At 44.9% G+C, this 15539-nt stretch overlaps 2 protein-coding genes across 2 annotated transcripts in view; one reads left to right on the plus strand and one right to left on the minus strand.

Moving 5' to 3' along the window:
* The window catches only part of Pitpnc1 (phosphatidylinositol transfer protein cytoplasmic 1), a 249957-nt gene extending 246435 nt beyond the window's left edge, over nucleotides 1-3522 (minus strand). The window contains exon 1 of the mRNA XM_026402284.2: nucleotides 2661-3522. Coding sequence (XP_026258069.1) covers nucleotides 2661-2708 — 48 coding nt within the window. The 5' untranslated portion in view covers nucleotides 2709-3522. The remainder of the gene's footprint in view (nucleotides 1-2660) is intronic.
* An 11808-nt stretch (nucleotides 3523-15330) lies between these two features.
* Nucleotides 15331-15539, plus strand: part of Psmd12 (proteasome 26S subunit, non-ATPase 12) — a 28876-nt gene continuing 28667 nt past the window's right edge. The window contains exon 1 of the mRNA XM_026402286.2: nucleotides 15331-15536. Coding sequence (XP_026258071.1) covers nucleotides 15429-15536 — 108 coding nt within the window. The 5' untranslated portion in view covers nucleotides 15331-15428. The remainder of the gene's footprint in view (nucleotides 15537-15539) is intronic.

Here is a 15539-nt window from a genome sequence, read left to right on the forward strand (position 1 = left end):
ATAGTTTTTCCCTTTCCTGGATTCAATGCTACTGACAGGCAAAGAGCAGATTAAGGAAAAACAAATAATGTGCCTAACCAGGACTCTCCTGGCTTGGCTGTTAACTAATTGTGTAGCTTTGAGCACACAAGTATACTCATCTGCAAAATATGAATAACAACACAGCAGCCCCCTAACTCCCCAGCACCAGCAGGAGGTTAGGTAGGCAAATGATAAGGTCAGAGACAAAGAACAGACACTGGCTCTCCAAAACACAGGCATTTGCTTCATTTGGGGGGAAAAAAATGGACACTGCTACTAATTAACTGTGGTGGTTAAACAGAAGCAAGATGCAGAAGTTCCAGATAGGTTGAACTGGGTCCAAAGTGAATCAAGAACTGAAGCACAGATTAAGCCTCCCAAAGTCTAGCTAAGCTGATGATGAAGGTCTTCTTCAGAGGCACCTAAGCTGCCTCCCAGTGTCCAGTGGTGAGGTCAGTGGGACTTGGTGCCAGGAGCAGTGGTGGAGACCAGAGGATCTGCTACCAGCTCAGCTCAGGGACCTACCCTGTGGCAAGCTAGGCCTACTTTCTTTATCCATGATCCGATTTGATTAATCTGAATTCTTTCCCTCCTCTGTAAATTGCCCCTTTGCTCCTCTGACAAAGTAGAAAATGACTTCAGCATATGACCTCACAGAAAATGAATCATGCTTGTTTTAGTCCAAATGAATTATACACAAAATAATTTATAATTATACACTTAGTACAGGTGGAGTCTGATTTTGTTGGCCAGTTAAGAAAGGCCTCCTCCTATATCACTCAAATGAGATTACTTCACTGGGTGCTTGTGGAAGCGCTCTGCCTGGGGAAAAACACCAGCCCAGCGTGCTGGGCACACCTGTAATCCCCAGAAGGGCAACCTGGAGGCCAGCTGCAGCAACTTAACAAGACCCTGTCTCAAAATAAAATATTAAAAGGGCTGGAATGTAGCCCAGTGGTAGAGCACTCCTAGGTTTAATCACTAGTACCGCAATAAATAAATAAATATGTAAATAAACCAGGATAAAGAGATTTTGTTGCTAAAAGAGAAGATTCTAGAACTGGTTCTTTTCTTGACTATCACCTGCATTTTGGGGGCATTTCATGCAGTCCCAACATGTTCAGAGATTCCAAACTCCTATCCATCCTCAGGAGACCAAATACACATACCACCTCCACTCTGAAGGGTTTTCCCAGGAGGTGCGAAATTTCCACCTTTTCTATTCATTTGCCTCCCTCATGCCCCACAAAGCTGTGCTGTTCTCCATTTACAAGGTCAGATTCACCCCCCAGCCCCACCCCAAAGACACCTCTGCCCACCCACAAGGCTTCCACCCTTCATGACCCTCCTCAAAGGCCAGCAAACTCCCAAGCTTGGTTGATTGTGATGGTGGGAGCTGAGCTCGCCCTCCTTGGCAGCCAGTGTCCCTGTGAGACGTTTTGTAAACTCCGGGCTACTTTGATCTTGCCTTGGATTGTATTAGGACCTTGCCTTAACATTTGTTCCAGATGACAAACCAAGATAGCCCCTTTACAAAATGCACCTCCCCTTTCACAAAGTAGTGACTCAATAACATATCCCGATCGCTTAAATGCATTGTATTTAAATACGAATACAGTTTGGTCGCTGATTTCATTTGTGTTGTCACACCAAAACACACTTGTGAGTTTCAAATTGCTTCGACTGGCTTCACGCTTCCTCGCTGTCCCTGGACAGACGCTAAGCAGTTGTGAAATCACCAAAAAGGTGGGGAGGGAGAAGGGGAACGCAAGGAAAGACCGGGCCAGAATAACCCTCATGAGTCACCATTTCCTGGATGATGGAGCTCGCAGCTTGGGGGGATCCGAAGAATGGAAGCCTAGTAGCGTTTGGAGACCGAGCCCCCGCCCGGCAGCTGCAGGACCCGGAGCCGGGACCCTGGCCGGGCACCGCGTGCTCGAGCGCCCTCCTGTGGTGGCGCCGCAGCCCCCGCGGCTCCGGGTTCGCCCGCAGACCACGCTCCCCGCGGCGCAAGAAACAAGAGACGCAGAAAGTTTCCTAGCCAGGTGGTTTGCAAAAGGACAAGCCAGGTTCCCAAGGCTTGATGCGCGGGCGTGGCGGGAGCGGCGCCCAGGCCAGCAGCGACCACCAGACGCCTAGACGGACCCCCAGGGCCCCGAGATGCTCCCTCTCGGGGCTGAGGGCCTCTAGATCCTGAGGGCACCCCGCACGCCGACCTTACAGCGGGGGGCGGGCAGGAGTGGCAGGGCCCACAGCCAGGGCAGGGGGCCCCCGACACCCCAGCTACCCTGCGCGCTTGGGCTCTTGGGTTTGCTTTATTCGTTTTCTTAATTGGAGGGAGGGGGCGCACCAGCTCCTTTTGGCGCATTGTGATCCCCAGCAGTCTGGTTTCTGGGTGCCTCCAAAGAGCCCACCTGGAGTCCACTGCCCCACCCAAAGCCGCCCTCCCGCGCTGGGGTGATAAGTGGAAATGGCAAATCCTCTGCTTCCTCCCCCTCCAACCCTCTGGTTTGGGAGGTAATGTTCCACCCGGGTTTCCCTGACACCCGCAGTGGACCTCGGGCCGAGAGGCGGCGGCGGGAGACCGGCACCCCGGGGCGGGGGAGGCGGGAACGGGCGAGGCCCGGCGCGGCACCTACCTCGTCCACGGTGAGCGGCATGCAGATCCGGTACTCCTTCAGCAGCATGGTCCTGCCGGCCGCGGACCTCCGAGGCGGGAAGCGGGGGGCGCCCCCCCAGACCAACAAGGCTGCCGCCCAGGCGCAAGGCAGGGCGCTCCTCGGAACCCGCGGCGAAGCAGCCTTCGCGGTGCGCTCAGCTCCTGGCTTCCTCCTCTCCTCCCGAGAGCATGTCAAGGTTTGGGTCCGGTGTTCGTGGCTCCCCCGCCTCCTTCCTCGCCGAGGTCGGTCCTCCCGGAACGCGGTGTAGCAAAGTCGGGAGTGAGGGAGGGAGACCCGCTGGAAACGCTACGATCGGCAGCCTGGGGCGGTAGGAGCGGCCGCCGGATCAGGACATGCCCGGCAGCGAGCGAGGGAGGAGAAAAAAAGAAATTTCCAAAAATTAAAACAAATGCATAAAAGTCACTCTCTCGATCCGCCTTCGAAAGCAGAGCAGACCCTGGCTACCCGCCTCCTCCGACCGGTCTGCCCAGTGCTAATGTCACCAGGAACACATTGCAGCCGGATCCGGAGATGCAGACTTTCCAGACAAAGGCTCGAACGGCTCCTCTCTCCGGGCGGTAAACAAGATTTCCTGCTCTTTTTAGGGCCAGTCCCTGAGTCGTTCCAGGGCTCGGCTGGAGAAAAGGGAAGCAACCGCCGCCGCCACCCCTCGGCTCTGCCGTGCTGGGGCCCCGGGTGCCTCCAACCTCTACTGGCTGTTGCTAGGGGCGGGCGAGAGGAAGCTGGCGCCTTCCGCGCGCGTCCCCTCCCCCGAGTCCCTTGGCTCCCCGAGCGCGGTGCGTGCCCGCGAGTTTGCAGCCACCTCGCTGGGGCCGGAGAGTCCGCGCAGAGCTGCAGTGTGCCTGGGGCCGGGGAGGTGGGTGCGGGAGGAGCGAACGCGACGAGGCTGACATCAGCAGCGGCCGCGGCGGGGAGGGTAGCCCCATCCGGCCAATGGGGAAATGGCAAAGAATGTGGAGGATTTAAACAAAACAGCATGTCTCTCCCGGGCTGCTGCCAGACTGCAGGGCTGCCCCGAGCCGAGCCCGCCAGGTTCCAGGGAGCATCGGAAAAGGGGGCTTTGATTCTGTTTTCAAATATATCCTGGGTGCCACAGTGCCCTACCCAGCCACTCTGGGAAGCTTCTGGACCCAAGGTACACAAAGTGTCCCTTGACCTTAGGAAAGTCTTTACAAATACCCACCACTAACGTTTCCACGATAATCCGGTAAGCAAGACCAATGCTCAAGAGGCGGTGGGATTGAGAACCCTTCCTGGGTTCTTAACTGGTTCCAGAGAAGGAATCCCAGGAAATTAGGAAGTGTGGTAGTGCGAATGAAAAATAAGTATAAATAGAAAAATAGACATGAACCCGACGTCGCCTAGACCTCTTCTGTCCCAGCTTTGCAATCTGACTGCAGGCTTTGCCGAGCAGAAAGAATAGGTTTTCGTGTCAGCACTCCTAAGTTCAGAAAGTCACAGTGAAATGTCAATGAAAATGCCTGGAGTGTTGTTATTTCATCCATATTAAACAGATCCTTCATTTTAACCACAAGAAGCACATTCTTTAGTTACTCAGGAAGCAGCAAGTTGCTGCTGAAGTCTGTTTTTCATTTGTCTGGTATTTTGGAGCTTGTTTTTCTGAAAAGTTGCTAGATGAAAAAATGCATCCGTTGCCTGTATGAGAATAACTGTAAGCATCATCTTTTCTCCAAACAATATTCACACCCTAACGGTCCTACAGCAACTCGAAGAGCTTGGATGGCACTACAGATGGTTTCTCAATAGAATAGTATTACAAATTATGATCAATAAATCCACTAACCAATATAATGATGATGGGCTTGTGGCTAAGGTCATTGCAATGACTACAATTAATTTATAACTTTAAACATCATACAAACCCTGCTAGGAAAATGACACCCTATATCCAGTTTATATTTACGTGAAACTATTTTCTAGATAAATGCCTCCCAGAGTTGGCTCAGAAATATTCACAGCAACTAATTAAAGCTAAACCGAATTCCTCGAGGTGGAAAATCTAAATTTGACACTGTAGTGTTGAATAATAACACATTGAAAGTCTGTGATACGAAGCAGCTCAAGCTGTTTTTCTTTTTTCTACTTCTTACTTGAAAACAAGTGTAGCTCTGGGCACCTGATCATTTTTGCAGAAGTAACAAGGCAATGCAATACATTGCCACCATCCTCGTGCACACAGGACATCACAGCCAGGTGTGTGGGCTCCATTCCTGTTTTCTGAGGTGTTTCCTGACATTGATTCTAGAATGAAGGGTTCTGATGGAGTGAAGGAACTACTCTGAGTTTCCCAAACTGTAAATTGTCATGTACACGTGTCCTTCTGTATCCACAGGAAGACTGGTTCAAGGATCCTCTGTGGATACCAAAATCCAAGAAGTTCAACTCCCCTTATAAAACAGTATAATAATTTCACACAGCCTACAAACATCCTCCCATATATTTTAAAATATCTTTAAATTACTTACTATAAATAATACAATCTACATACTGTATAAATAGTTGTTATGCTGTGGAGAAGAATGACAAGAGAAAACATCTGTACATGTTCACATGCATTTTTTCCCCAGTATTTTATTTGTTTTTGTGGTGCTGGGGATTGAACCCAGGTGCACTTTACCATTAAGTTCCATCTCCAGCCCTTTTTTATTTTTTAAGAAAGGCTGGCCTTGAACTTGTGATCCTCCTGCCTCAATCTTCCAAATCACTGAGATTACAAATGTGTGCCACTACATCCAGCCTTTTTCCAAATATTTTCCTTTGACAATAGATTGAATCTGCAGATAGGAAACTCACAAAGACTGCTGGATGACTCTGTTTCCTGTCCCATTCCTCCTGTTGTAAGGTGACATCTCCTTTGGATTCTCTTCTCCTTTGCCCATCCACATGCCTGGTCGCATTAATCTTGTGCAAGCACAAAGCTCTAATCCCACCATCTTCATAATCTTTTAGTGATTCTCTGTGGTCTACTTGGCAGAAGCGTCAAGACACTGAATCCCTTTTCCTCAATTAGCTCATTATGCTTCCCTAGCCCTACTGCAGCCACACGAGACAAATCTGGTGGCTGGAGAAAGCCTCATCATTCCGGTTTGACCCTTCTGCTTCATCTCATTGCCTTCACGGAGAATCCCTCTCTCTCCAGCTCATCCCCCAAGCGTGGATAATCTGTGTTCCTGGAAAGTGATTCTGACGGCGATGTGCTGGATGGGTTAGGACAGGTAGCAGAGGCAAGACGTGATTATGTTATTATAATACTATAGGAGACGTGGGGAGGACGAGACAGAGAATGAAGAGGATGAATTCAAAAGATCTGGACAGGAATTGGGACAGATTAGTATTCACTACAACGATGCTTGCAGGTGGAGGGTGTAGGGAGAGTATTCATTCAGAACTCATTCACTTTAAGGGGGAGAGCGCCACCTACTGGCAAAGAGCGATTACTTAAAAATGTTTTAAGTCGTTAGCAACTATGGCAGGAGAATTATATATATCTTTGTTTCTTTTCAACCGATGCTATCATACTTAAAAAGGGTTTTGAAGGTGTTGCTGTCATCATATGATTATTAAGAATGCACTATTAACAACGTGCAATATGTGGCTAGTGATCATCATGTATAAAAACAATAAGGGTGGGGCACAAAGAGCAAAAAAGGGGAACAAAGAGTAAAGTTACCAGAGGGATGATATGACCAAAAGGAAAAGAATAGTATGCTGTGGGCGTCTGTGACAGCACATATTCTCAGATAAGTGACAATCTCTGGAGGCAAGTGTACTCAGAACACAGGATGGGGGCAGGTGCACATTCAAAATCAAAATCATGAGTTTTCCAACCTATTGTCTCAAGTGCTTTCTGATGAGGGCCTCCTTGTTGAAAACCACTTAGCCTGTGAGAAAAAAAAAAAAAAAAAACCTATGAAGGGCTTGACTCACCTGTACTGTACATAGTCCCTGAAAAAGAGTATGGCTTTTGGGACTCTACTCCAATTGTGTTTTATTTCTAGAATATCCCTCGTACTTCCAAACCAAAATATTATGGTTCTTCTTCCCATCTTCCCTTTCTCCTACCCATAAGGTCTATGGGTTAGTCAAGGCCCATGGCAAGTCCTATCTCCAAAGAAAAGTCATTCTAGAAAACTCTTTACCTTCCTAGACAATCCCAAAACACTTTTCTGAACTACTCATTTGATTCTTGTTTTTATGCAAGTGTGGCCTTCATATATACTGTTGTAACCTACTCTCCAGGGTTTCACCTGTTCTCCAACACCCAACATGGTGGTGGGCCTCTGAGGAGACAGATTTGACTCCATCATCTAGAAAAATGAAGCATGCTGTGAGGGAAGCTGGACACTCAGGAAACATCTATTAGATATATGCATGTAATAGTGTGGGGTTTTTTTGGGGGGAGGGGCGGTACCAGGGATTGAATTCAGACACTCAACCACTGAGCCACATCCCCAGCCCTATTTTGTATTTTATTTAGAGACAGGATCTCACTGAGTTGCTCAGCGCCTTGCCATTGCTGAGGCTGGCTTTGAACTCATGTCTTCCTGCTTCAGCCTCTGAACCTCCGGAATTACAGGCGCGTGCTACCGTGCCTGGCTTACTGCAGCATTCTTAACCTCAGTACTGGGACAGGTAATTCTTTTGTTGTGGAGGTCATTGTAGGACTTTTGTCAGCATTCCTGCCTTTCCCACTAAATGTACACCTCTCAAAGGTGCGCATGCACACACAGACACACACACACACACATTTGGCTTGTTGGTGTGGGGGTGATGGGTGATTAGTGTAACATTTGTTAATCCTGTCTAATGTTTAGCTACACCAAGAGGAAGCTTTCATTGAGACTACCTTTCAGGTTGTCAAAATAAGAACTAAGGAAAGAAGAAATAAAAATCATTATGTCACAGTGATATAAAGATGTCCCTCTGCTTTTATTCCCATTTTCAGCTTTACATGTCCACAGTATCAAAGGGTCTTGATAAAGACTCTTTTGTGTTTGTTTTAACATTATCTTTGATCACTTGGTTAAGGTTTTTCCACAGTAAAGCTATTATTTTCCCTTTCCATGCTCTATTCTGAGTCATTAAGTCCAGCCCCCACCATATTGTAAGGGAGGGAGTACAATATGGTCCCACCTCCTTAAGGGGAGAATATCCACATCTATAATGAGGAATTCTGAATTATTTGTCCCTTTTTAAATTTTTTTTCTTAATTGTGTGTGTGTGTGTGTGTGTGTGTGTGTGTAGTGCTGGGGATAGAACCCAGGGCTTGGCACATGCTAGGTAAATGCTACACCCAGCCAAGTTTATTTTATATTTTGAGTTATAACCAATACTACATTACTAATTTTGTTGCTCACAGTTGTCTGACTTAGCCACGGGGAATTCTTTCAGGATGGTGACTTGTCCTTTTGGCCTGCACCCCATTTTTATTGGGCAGTTCAAGAAAATGTTATTCTTTGTAATTAATTTTTGTTTTGTTAAATATTAATTGCTTAATTCCAACAAAGTATAACTGTGTGTTTAAATCCCTCTGTCTGTTCTTGTTTGGTTGTTGAGCAAATGTTAGAATACTTTTTTAATAAAACTATACAAAGCAAGTCCCAAGGCGATTCTTACATGTAGACCCATTTATCAGGCCTCTATTAAATGCAAAGAATGTCTTTGATGTGGAATTGCTTGTAGCTGTGTAGTAAATGCTCATAAAATAAAAATGAATTGACAATGATGTGGTACAAATTGTTTCACACAGAAAAAACCTGGAGGTTCTACAGCCAAAGGTGCAGGTGTTCTTTTTCTTCTTTTTAATAAATAAGCTGGTGATAGATTCATCAAAGTTTGACTTTTTATTGAATTACCTATTTTTTCCCCAGAAACTGGTAAAACATTGGAATATTCTGAGATGAATAAAGGCCTAATTTTCTCTCTAAGCCTTTACTACAGAACCACTTGAAAAAAAGTACAGTGTTCAGACCATTGTACCTTTTTGTTATTAGTTCCCCATTTCAGGCATGTGAGACCCCAAAGTCTAGCATCGCAACATTATTTGGAGAGGAAAACCCAATCCAGGGGCTAGAGGTTAGCTCAATGGTAGAGTGTGTATTAGCATGCTCAAGGCCCTGGGTTCAATCTTCAGCACCCTCCCACACGAAGGAAGGAAAGAAGGAAGGAAGGAAAGAAGGAAGGAAGGAAGGGAGGGAGGGAGGAATGAATTTCAATCTAATATTCTGTTCACACTATGAGGCTGTTTGTAAGCTTAACCTACTGGAGAGAAATTATACTGATGAAAGAAAACACTGATTTTGATCTTGATTGTTTTTCAAGAGAGGCAACTGTGCACTCATAACTTTTCTTGAATTTCAAAGTGTTTTCCCCCCCGAGTATTGGGGATTGAATTTAGGGACTTATAGATAGTAAGCAAGCACTGTACCACTAAGCTACATTCTCCAGCCCTTTTTAATATTCTTTAAGTTTTGAGACAGAGTCTCACTAAATTGCTGAGTCTGGAATTCAGCCTCTCACATTGCTGGATTACAGGTTATGCACCATGCCCAGCTTAATGTCAAAGAATATTTAACATGTTATCATTAATTGATGTCAGTATAGATATAGAAATAATATTTCTTAACTATATAGTGCCATAGAAACATCATGTAATTTCACTTTATGTGGAACATATTAGATGCTGCCAGAGGAAAAAAGAGGGAATTATTTGTTATTAAGAGTCAATAAGGGGGCTGGGGATGTGGCTCAAGCGGTAGCGCGCTCGCCTGGCATGCGTGCGACCCGGGTTCGATCCTCAGCACCACATACCAACAAAGATGTTGTGTCCGCCGAGAACTAAGAAAAAATAAAATAAAATGTTAAAATTCAAAAAAAAAAAAAAAAAGAGTCAATAAGGGCTGGGATTGTGGCTCAGCGGTAGAGCACTTGCCTAGCACGAGCGGGCACAAGCGGGACCTGGGTTCAATCCTCAGTACCACATTAAAAAAAAAAAAAAAAAAAGGCATTGTGTTGTGTCCATCTACACCAAAAATATAATAAATATTTTTTAAAAAAGAGTCAATAAGTGGGGGCTGGGGTTATGACTCAGCAGTAGAGCACTCGCCTCGCATGTGCAAGGCCCTGGGTTCGATCCTCAGCACCATGTATAAATAAATAAAATAAAGTTATAAAAAAATTACAAAAAAAAAAGAGTAAATAAGGGACCAGGCATGGTAGTACACACTTGTAATCCCAGCAGCTGGTGAAGCTAAGGCAGGAGGATCGTGAGTTCAAGGCTAACCTCAGCAATTTAGCAAGGCCCTAAGCAACTCAGCAAAACCCTGTCTCTAAATAAAATATATTTAAAAAGGGCTGTGGTGTAGCTCAGTGGTAAAGATCTTAGCCAGCATGCGTGACACTCTGCGTTCAATCCCCAACACCAAAAAAAAAAAAAAAAAAAAAAAAGGTATGTAATGATTCCTATCAATGTCCCAGCTTAAAAATTGTTTAGGCTACTGTAGTAAACCAAAGAGTCTTCCCTGTAACCTAGAATTGTTGCTTTATATGGACAAAGGGACTTTGCAGAGGTGATGCGATTATGAATTTTGAGATGAGGTGATTAATCTGGGTTATCTGTGTGGGCCCTGAAAATAATGACAAGTGTCTATGAAAGAGAGGGCCAGAGGAAGATCTCCTCTTCACAGAAAGAGGTAATGTGCTCATGAAGGTGTGATGCAGCTACAAACCAAGGGAGGCTGGCAGCCACCAAAAGCTGGAAAAGGCAAGGAATGGTTGTCTCCTAGAGCCTCCAGAGGGCATGGTTGTGCCACACCTCAATCTTGCTTAGTGATACTGGTTTTGGACTTCCATGAAAATAAATTTCTGTTGTTTTAAGGCACTAATTTGTTACAGCAACAAAAGGGAAGGAATATAGTAACTCTGAGTTGTTAGGCAGATGCTCCTTGGTTTCTGGTGGAGTTATGTCCCAATCAACCCATAATCCATTGAAAATACCTTAAGTCAAAAATGCATTTATATACCTAACTTACCAAACATCATAGGGTAGCATCACAGCCCACCCTAAACTATGGTTTTTCAGCCTTGTGATCTAAGTGCTGACTAGCAGGGGTCCTGTCCAGTATCACAAGATTCTTGGGTAAGCATGTTGATATCCCAGGAAAATATAAAGACTCAAAATTTAAAGTGTGATTCCTACTGAATGTATATTGCTTTCACATCATTGCAAAGTGAAAAAAAAAATCAGGTTGAACCATCATAGTCTGGGACTCTTAATTGCATCTGGCAGGAAGCAATTCCAACACAGGACCAAGAGATTTACTCCAAAGGTAAAATATAATGTAGTTTTTCATACAAAATAATTCACAACAGTCTTGAAAACAGCAATTCCCCTAGCTACCTTTAAGATGGGCAATTTATAAAAACAAATGTTTATACACAACATTTCAGGAACATTTCTGTAATGTTAGTTAGCTTCGTGGCTTTAGATACCATTCATATAGCAATGGCTGCCAATTCCAAATCTCTAGCCCAATGACTTTCCTTAGCTTGAAACTGATACACATCCACTTGCCTATTTTGTTCTGTTTTATTTTCAGTACTAGCCTTTGAATTCAGGAATCCTTCAGCCCTTTCTCTTTATGGTTTAGTGGGATTTTTTTTTTTTTTTTTTAATGAGACAAGAGCTCACTAAATTGCCTGGTCTGGCTCTGAACTCACAATCCTCCCACCTTAGGCTCCTGGGTAACTGGTATTACAGGCATTCACCACCTTACCTGGCTCTACTTGCTGTCTTTTTGGGGGTTGATTGGTACTGGGGATTGAACTCAGAGGCACTCAACCACTGGGCCACATCCCCAACCCTATTTTTTTGTATTTTATTTAGAGACAGGGAGGGTCTCACTGAGTTGCTTAGTGCCTTGCTTTTGGCTGAGGCTGGCTTTGAACTCGCAATCCTCCTATCTATCTCAGCCCCCGAAGCCACTGGGATAAAAGGTATGCGCCACGGCACCTGGCTCTCTACTTGCTTTCTTAAAACGGTTACTTAAATATCCAAGAGATCCTCAAACATATATCCAAAACCGAGCTGTTTTTCTGTCCCTCCAGCCTTGCTTCTCCCTAATCTGCTGTGTCATGGTAAATGGCAACTCCATCCTTCCAGACACTCAGGCCAAAATCTTGCAGACATGTTTAACCTTTCTCCTCTCAATGTCCATCAGCAAATCCTAATGTGGCTCTATCTTCAGCATATATCCAGAATCCAGCCACTTCTTACCCTCCACTGCTTCTGCCCTAGTCCATATCACCATCATTTTCCTCCTGGATTACTGCAATAACCTCCCAACTAGTCTCCCAACTTCTGCCCCAATCTAGACATCACACAGCAGCCAGACTTAGTCTTTGAAATGTTAAGTCATCTCAAGTCTCCCCTTTGCTCTAAACCCCAGTGGTTTGTCATCTCACTCAGAATGAAAACCAATTCCTCCTCCTTGTTCACCTTCCCTGGGTCCAGGCAGGTTCTGGTTGTGCACACCTGAGGATTCTTGCACCTGCTGTAGCCTCTCTTAGCATCTTCATCCTCCAGATGTTTGCAAGACACACCCCCCTCATTTCCAGTCTGGGCTCACTGGTGATGCTTTCCTTGACCACCTCCCAAGTGCTTATCAATTCTCCACCCCAGCACGTATTTACAGGTTTATTTTCTATCTTCCCATGAGAATGTTCACTTCACAAAAGCAGGAACCTTGGGTCAGTCAGCCCATAAGCTGAATGTGCCAGAAATGCCAAATACGAAAAATACACCAAACATTGTCATTAATATGTGGGCATATCATTTTTAATGAGTATTGCAATATTCATTTTGCCTTTTTTTCTGAATAAACTGCTTGTTCCAATCAGCACCCCCCCCGTCTTTTAGATACCTTATTTCTCCATAGCCAATTTTTCTCTTCTGAAACCAACTTCTTCCTCACAAAGCCACAAATTTAATCAGACTCGTTCAAATAAAGAATTCACAATGCATCTATCATACAGTACTCTCAATTCTCTGACCATTGCTCAGATTTTCTACCGAGCTCCCTCTTTATCAACTTAACTGTTTCAACTTCTTGTTTCCTTAGATTTCAAATCGCTTTTTATTTTCTGTTACCTCAAAGCCTAGCAAGGAAGAGCTTAAGTTTGGTTTGGAAGCCATCTAGAGTTTTCTCAATTTCCTAGTTGCCTCTTCGACCTCCGGCTCACTCTTATTTTTTGAGTTCTGGGAACCATAAATCTGCCTACTCCCTCTCTTCTTTGTTACTTTTTGACTTCTCAAAACTTTCACACAAAAATCACATTACCAGATCCTTTTGTCTACTTTAATCAAACCAATTTCACCTAGCAGCAGTGTTGCACACCTGTGATGCCAGCTGCTCTGGAGTTTGAGAAGGGGGACTGCAAGTTCAAGGCCAGCCTGGGCAACTTAGCAAGACCCAGTCTCAAAAATTATTTTTTTTTTTTAAATTTTAAACTGGATGAGAATGTAGCTCAGTGGTAGAGCACTTACTTGCCTAGCATGTGCAAGGTTCTGGGATTCTTTCCCAGTACTGGTAAAAAGGAAAAAAAAAAAATTAACACAGAATACGGAGACAGCATCTTAGCCTAATATGTCTCAACAACACAGACCCCCAGAATATGTTTGGAAATTTGTAGGGGAATGTGGAGGTGGCACATCATTGGGGCGGGAAAGGGAGCTAGCATGTACCTGAGATGCTAGGCAGCCTGTAATGCAATAAGCCTACACAATAACATACTGTCCTTAGCCAGGCATGGTATCGCATGCCTGTAATCCCAGCTACTTGGGAGGCTCTGGTAGAAAGATCGAAAGTTCAAGACCAGGTTGAGCAACTTAGCAAGAATCTGTCTCAAATTTTTTAAAAATATTTTTTAGTTGTTGATGGACCTTTATTTTATTTATTTGTATGTGGTGCTGAGAATCAAACCCCGTGCCTCATGCAAGCCAGGCAAGCGCACTAACGCTGAGCCACAGCCCCAGCCTGTCTCAAATTTTTAAAAAGACCTGGGGATGTACTCCCCTAGGTTCAATCCCCAGTGTCACACACACACACACACACACAAAAAAAAAAAAAAAAAAAAAAAACAGTAAAAATATTGTCCTACATTCCATCAGATTTTTCAATGTCCCACCGGGCACTTATGTCTAATTTGGCGTTACATACACTAAGCTATTTTTAAATGTGAATTAAAATTTCCAAGATTTCTTCTGCATAAAAAAAAGGAAGACTACTTTTTTTATTTGACATAGAGCTTTACAAAGAAGTTATTCAGGATTTTGGAAAAATCACATTGCCAATTGCAGGACTTTATGATGCTTGAGGCATCCATAGGCAGTTTTTAAATTTATTGTTTTGGGGTATGGGTGCAAAAAGATGACTACTTGTTTGAATTTTCCTTTCTTTATATTTTGCTGGAGACTGAAGCCAGGGCCTTGTACATGCCAGGCAAGTGCTCTACCACCGAGTTATATCCTCAGGGAGAAGCAAGGCCAGAGGGAAAGAAAAGCAGCTGGGTTGTATGTTTCAGGTGTCTCTTGGACATTCAAGTAGCTGTTTTAAGAAGGCAAGTAGAGCCAGGTAAGGTGGTGCACGCCTGTAATTCCACTCACCCAGCATTATTGTTTTGTTTTATTCTGCATTATTGGGGATGGAACCCAAAACCTTGGACATATTTTAGTACTTTAAAATTTATTTCTCTTTACATCACTGCTACAGTATTATCTTGTTTCGTTTATAGATGGGTCATATTATTCATGATTGTCATTGCAAGAGATTAAATTAAGTTCTATTCAGAATATATAAAGGGATATTGACACGAATTAAACTGAGAATCTTTACTAAAAGAGAATACCCCAGAATTTCTCATTTTTCCCCCCTGGCTACTGTTGACCATATGACCATACTCTATACAACCTCATTAAATTTTTTTAGGATCCTAAGCTATTTTATATGGACCCAGGGGATGCAGATGATAACAAATAAAACTTGCACGGCCCTTAGAATTGAAGTAGACTCACACACGTTACCTAGTTTGATGTTCATAAGAGGATAACAAAGAAAATGTCTAATGATTCCTCCTACGTAGTGGGTTAGAGTGAAAACGAAAACAAAAAGCACTGTGTTGTATCACTAAACCGCTGCCATATCTTCCCCTATTAGCCACCAGGAAACCCACAGATTAAGTCGCCAAGATTCTCGACCAGATACAACCCTACAACTTCTGTCTGGAGGGTTTATTTCAGGCTCCTCGCGCGCAAATGACAAAAACCGAGATCCGAGAAAAGTTAAGTGACTTGCCCGCGATTCCGAGAAATTTATAATTCGAAGCAGGGGTGTGAGAAGACCTGGGATGTGCCACTCTGTTACACTCGCTTTCCTAAGCACGAATTTCAGATGAAAAGTCTGACGTTACCAAGCACAAAACAAGACGTCGGCGGTAGGAGCGGGAGGCGAGCCCCGCCCCCTCGCCCTACGCTCCGCCCCCAGGGTTGTCCGCGGTAGCGCCTGACTGGCGGCCGGAGAAGGGGGCCTTGCGGGGTCCTTGGAGCGGGCTCCCGACGCACTGCCTGAGTGAGTGCGCGGGCGGCTTCCGGTGTGGGTGACGAGTGGTGGCCGAAGCAGGGGGACATCAGGGGACTCTTAGGCTGGAACCATGGCGGACGGCGGCTCGGAGCGGGCTGATGGGCGCATCGTCAAGATGGAGGTGGACTACAGCGCCACGGTGGATCAGCGCCTGCCCGAGTGCGAGAAGCTGGCCAAGGTG

The sequence above is a fragment of the Urocitellus parryii genome, chromosome 7 (genome assembly GCF_045843805.1).
Source record: "Urocitellus parryii isolate mUroPar1 chromosome 7, mUroPar1.hap1, whole genome shotgun sequence".
Classification (NCBI taxonomy): Eukaryota; Metazoa; Chordata; class Mammalia; order Rodentia; family Sciuridae; genus Urocitellus; species Urocitellus parryii.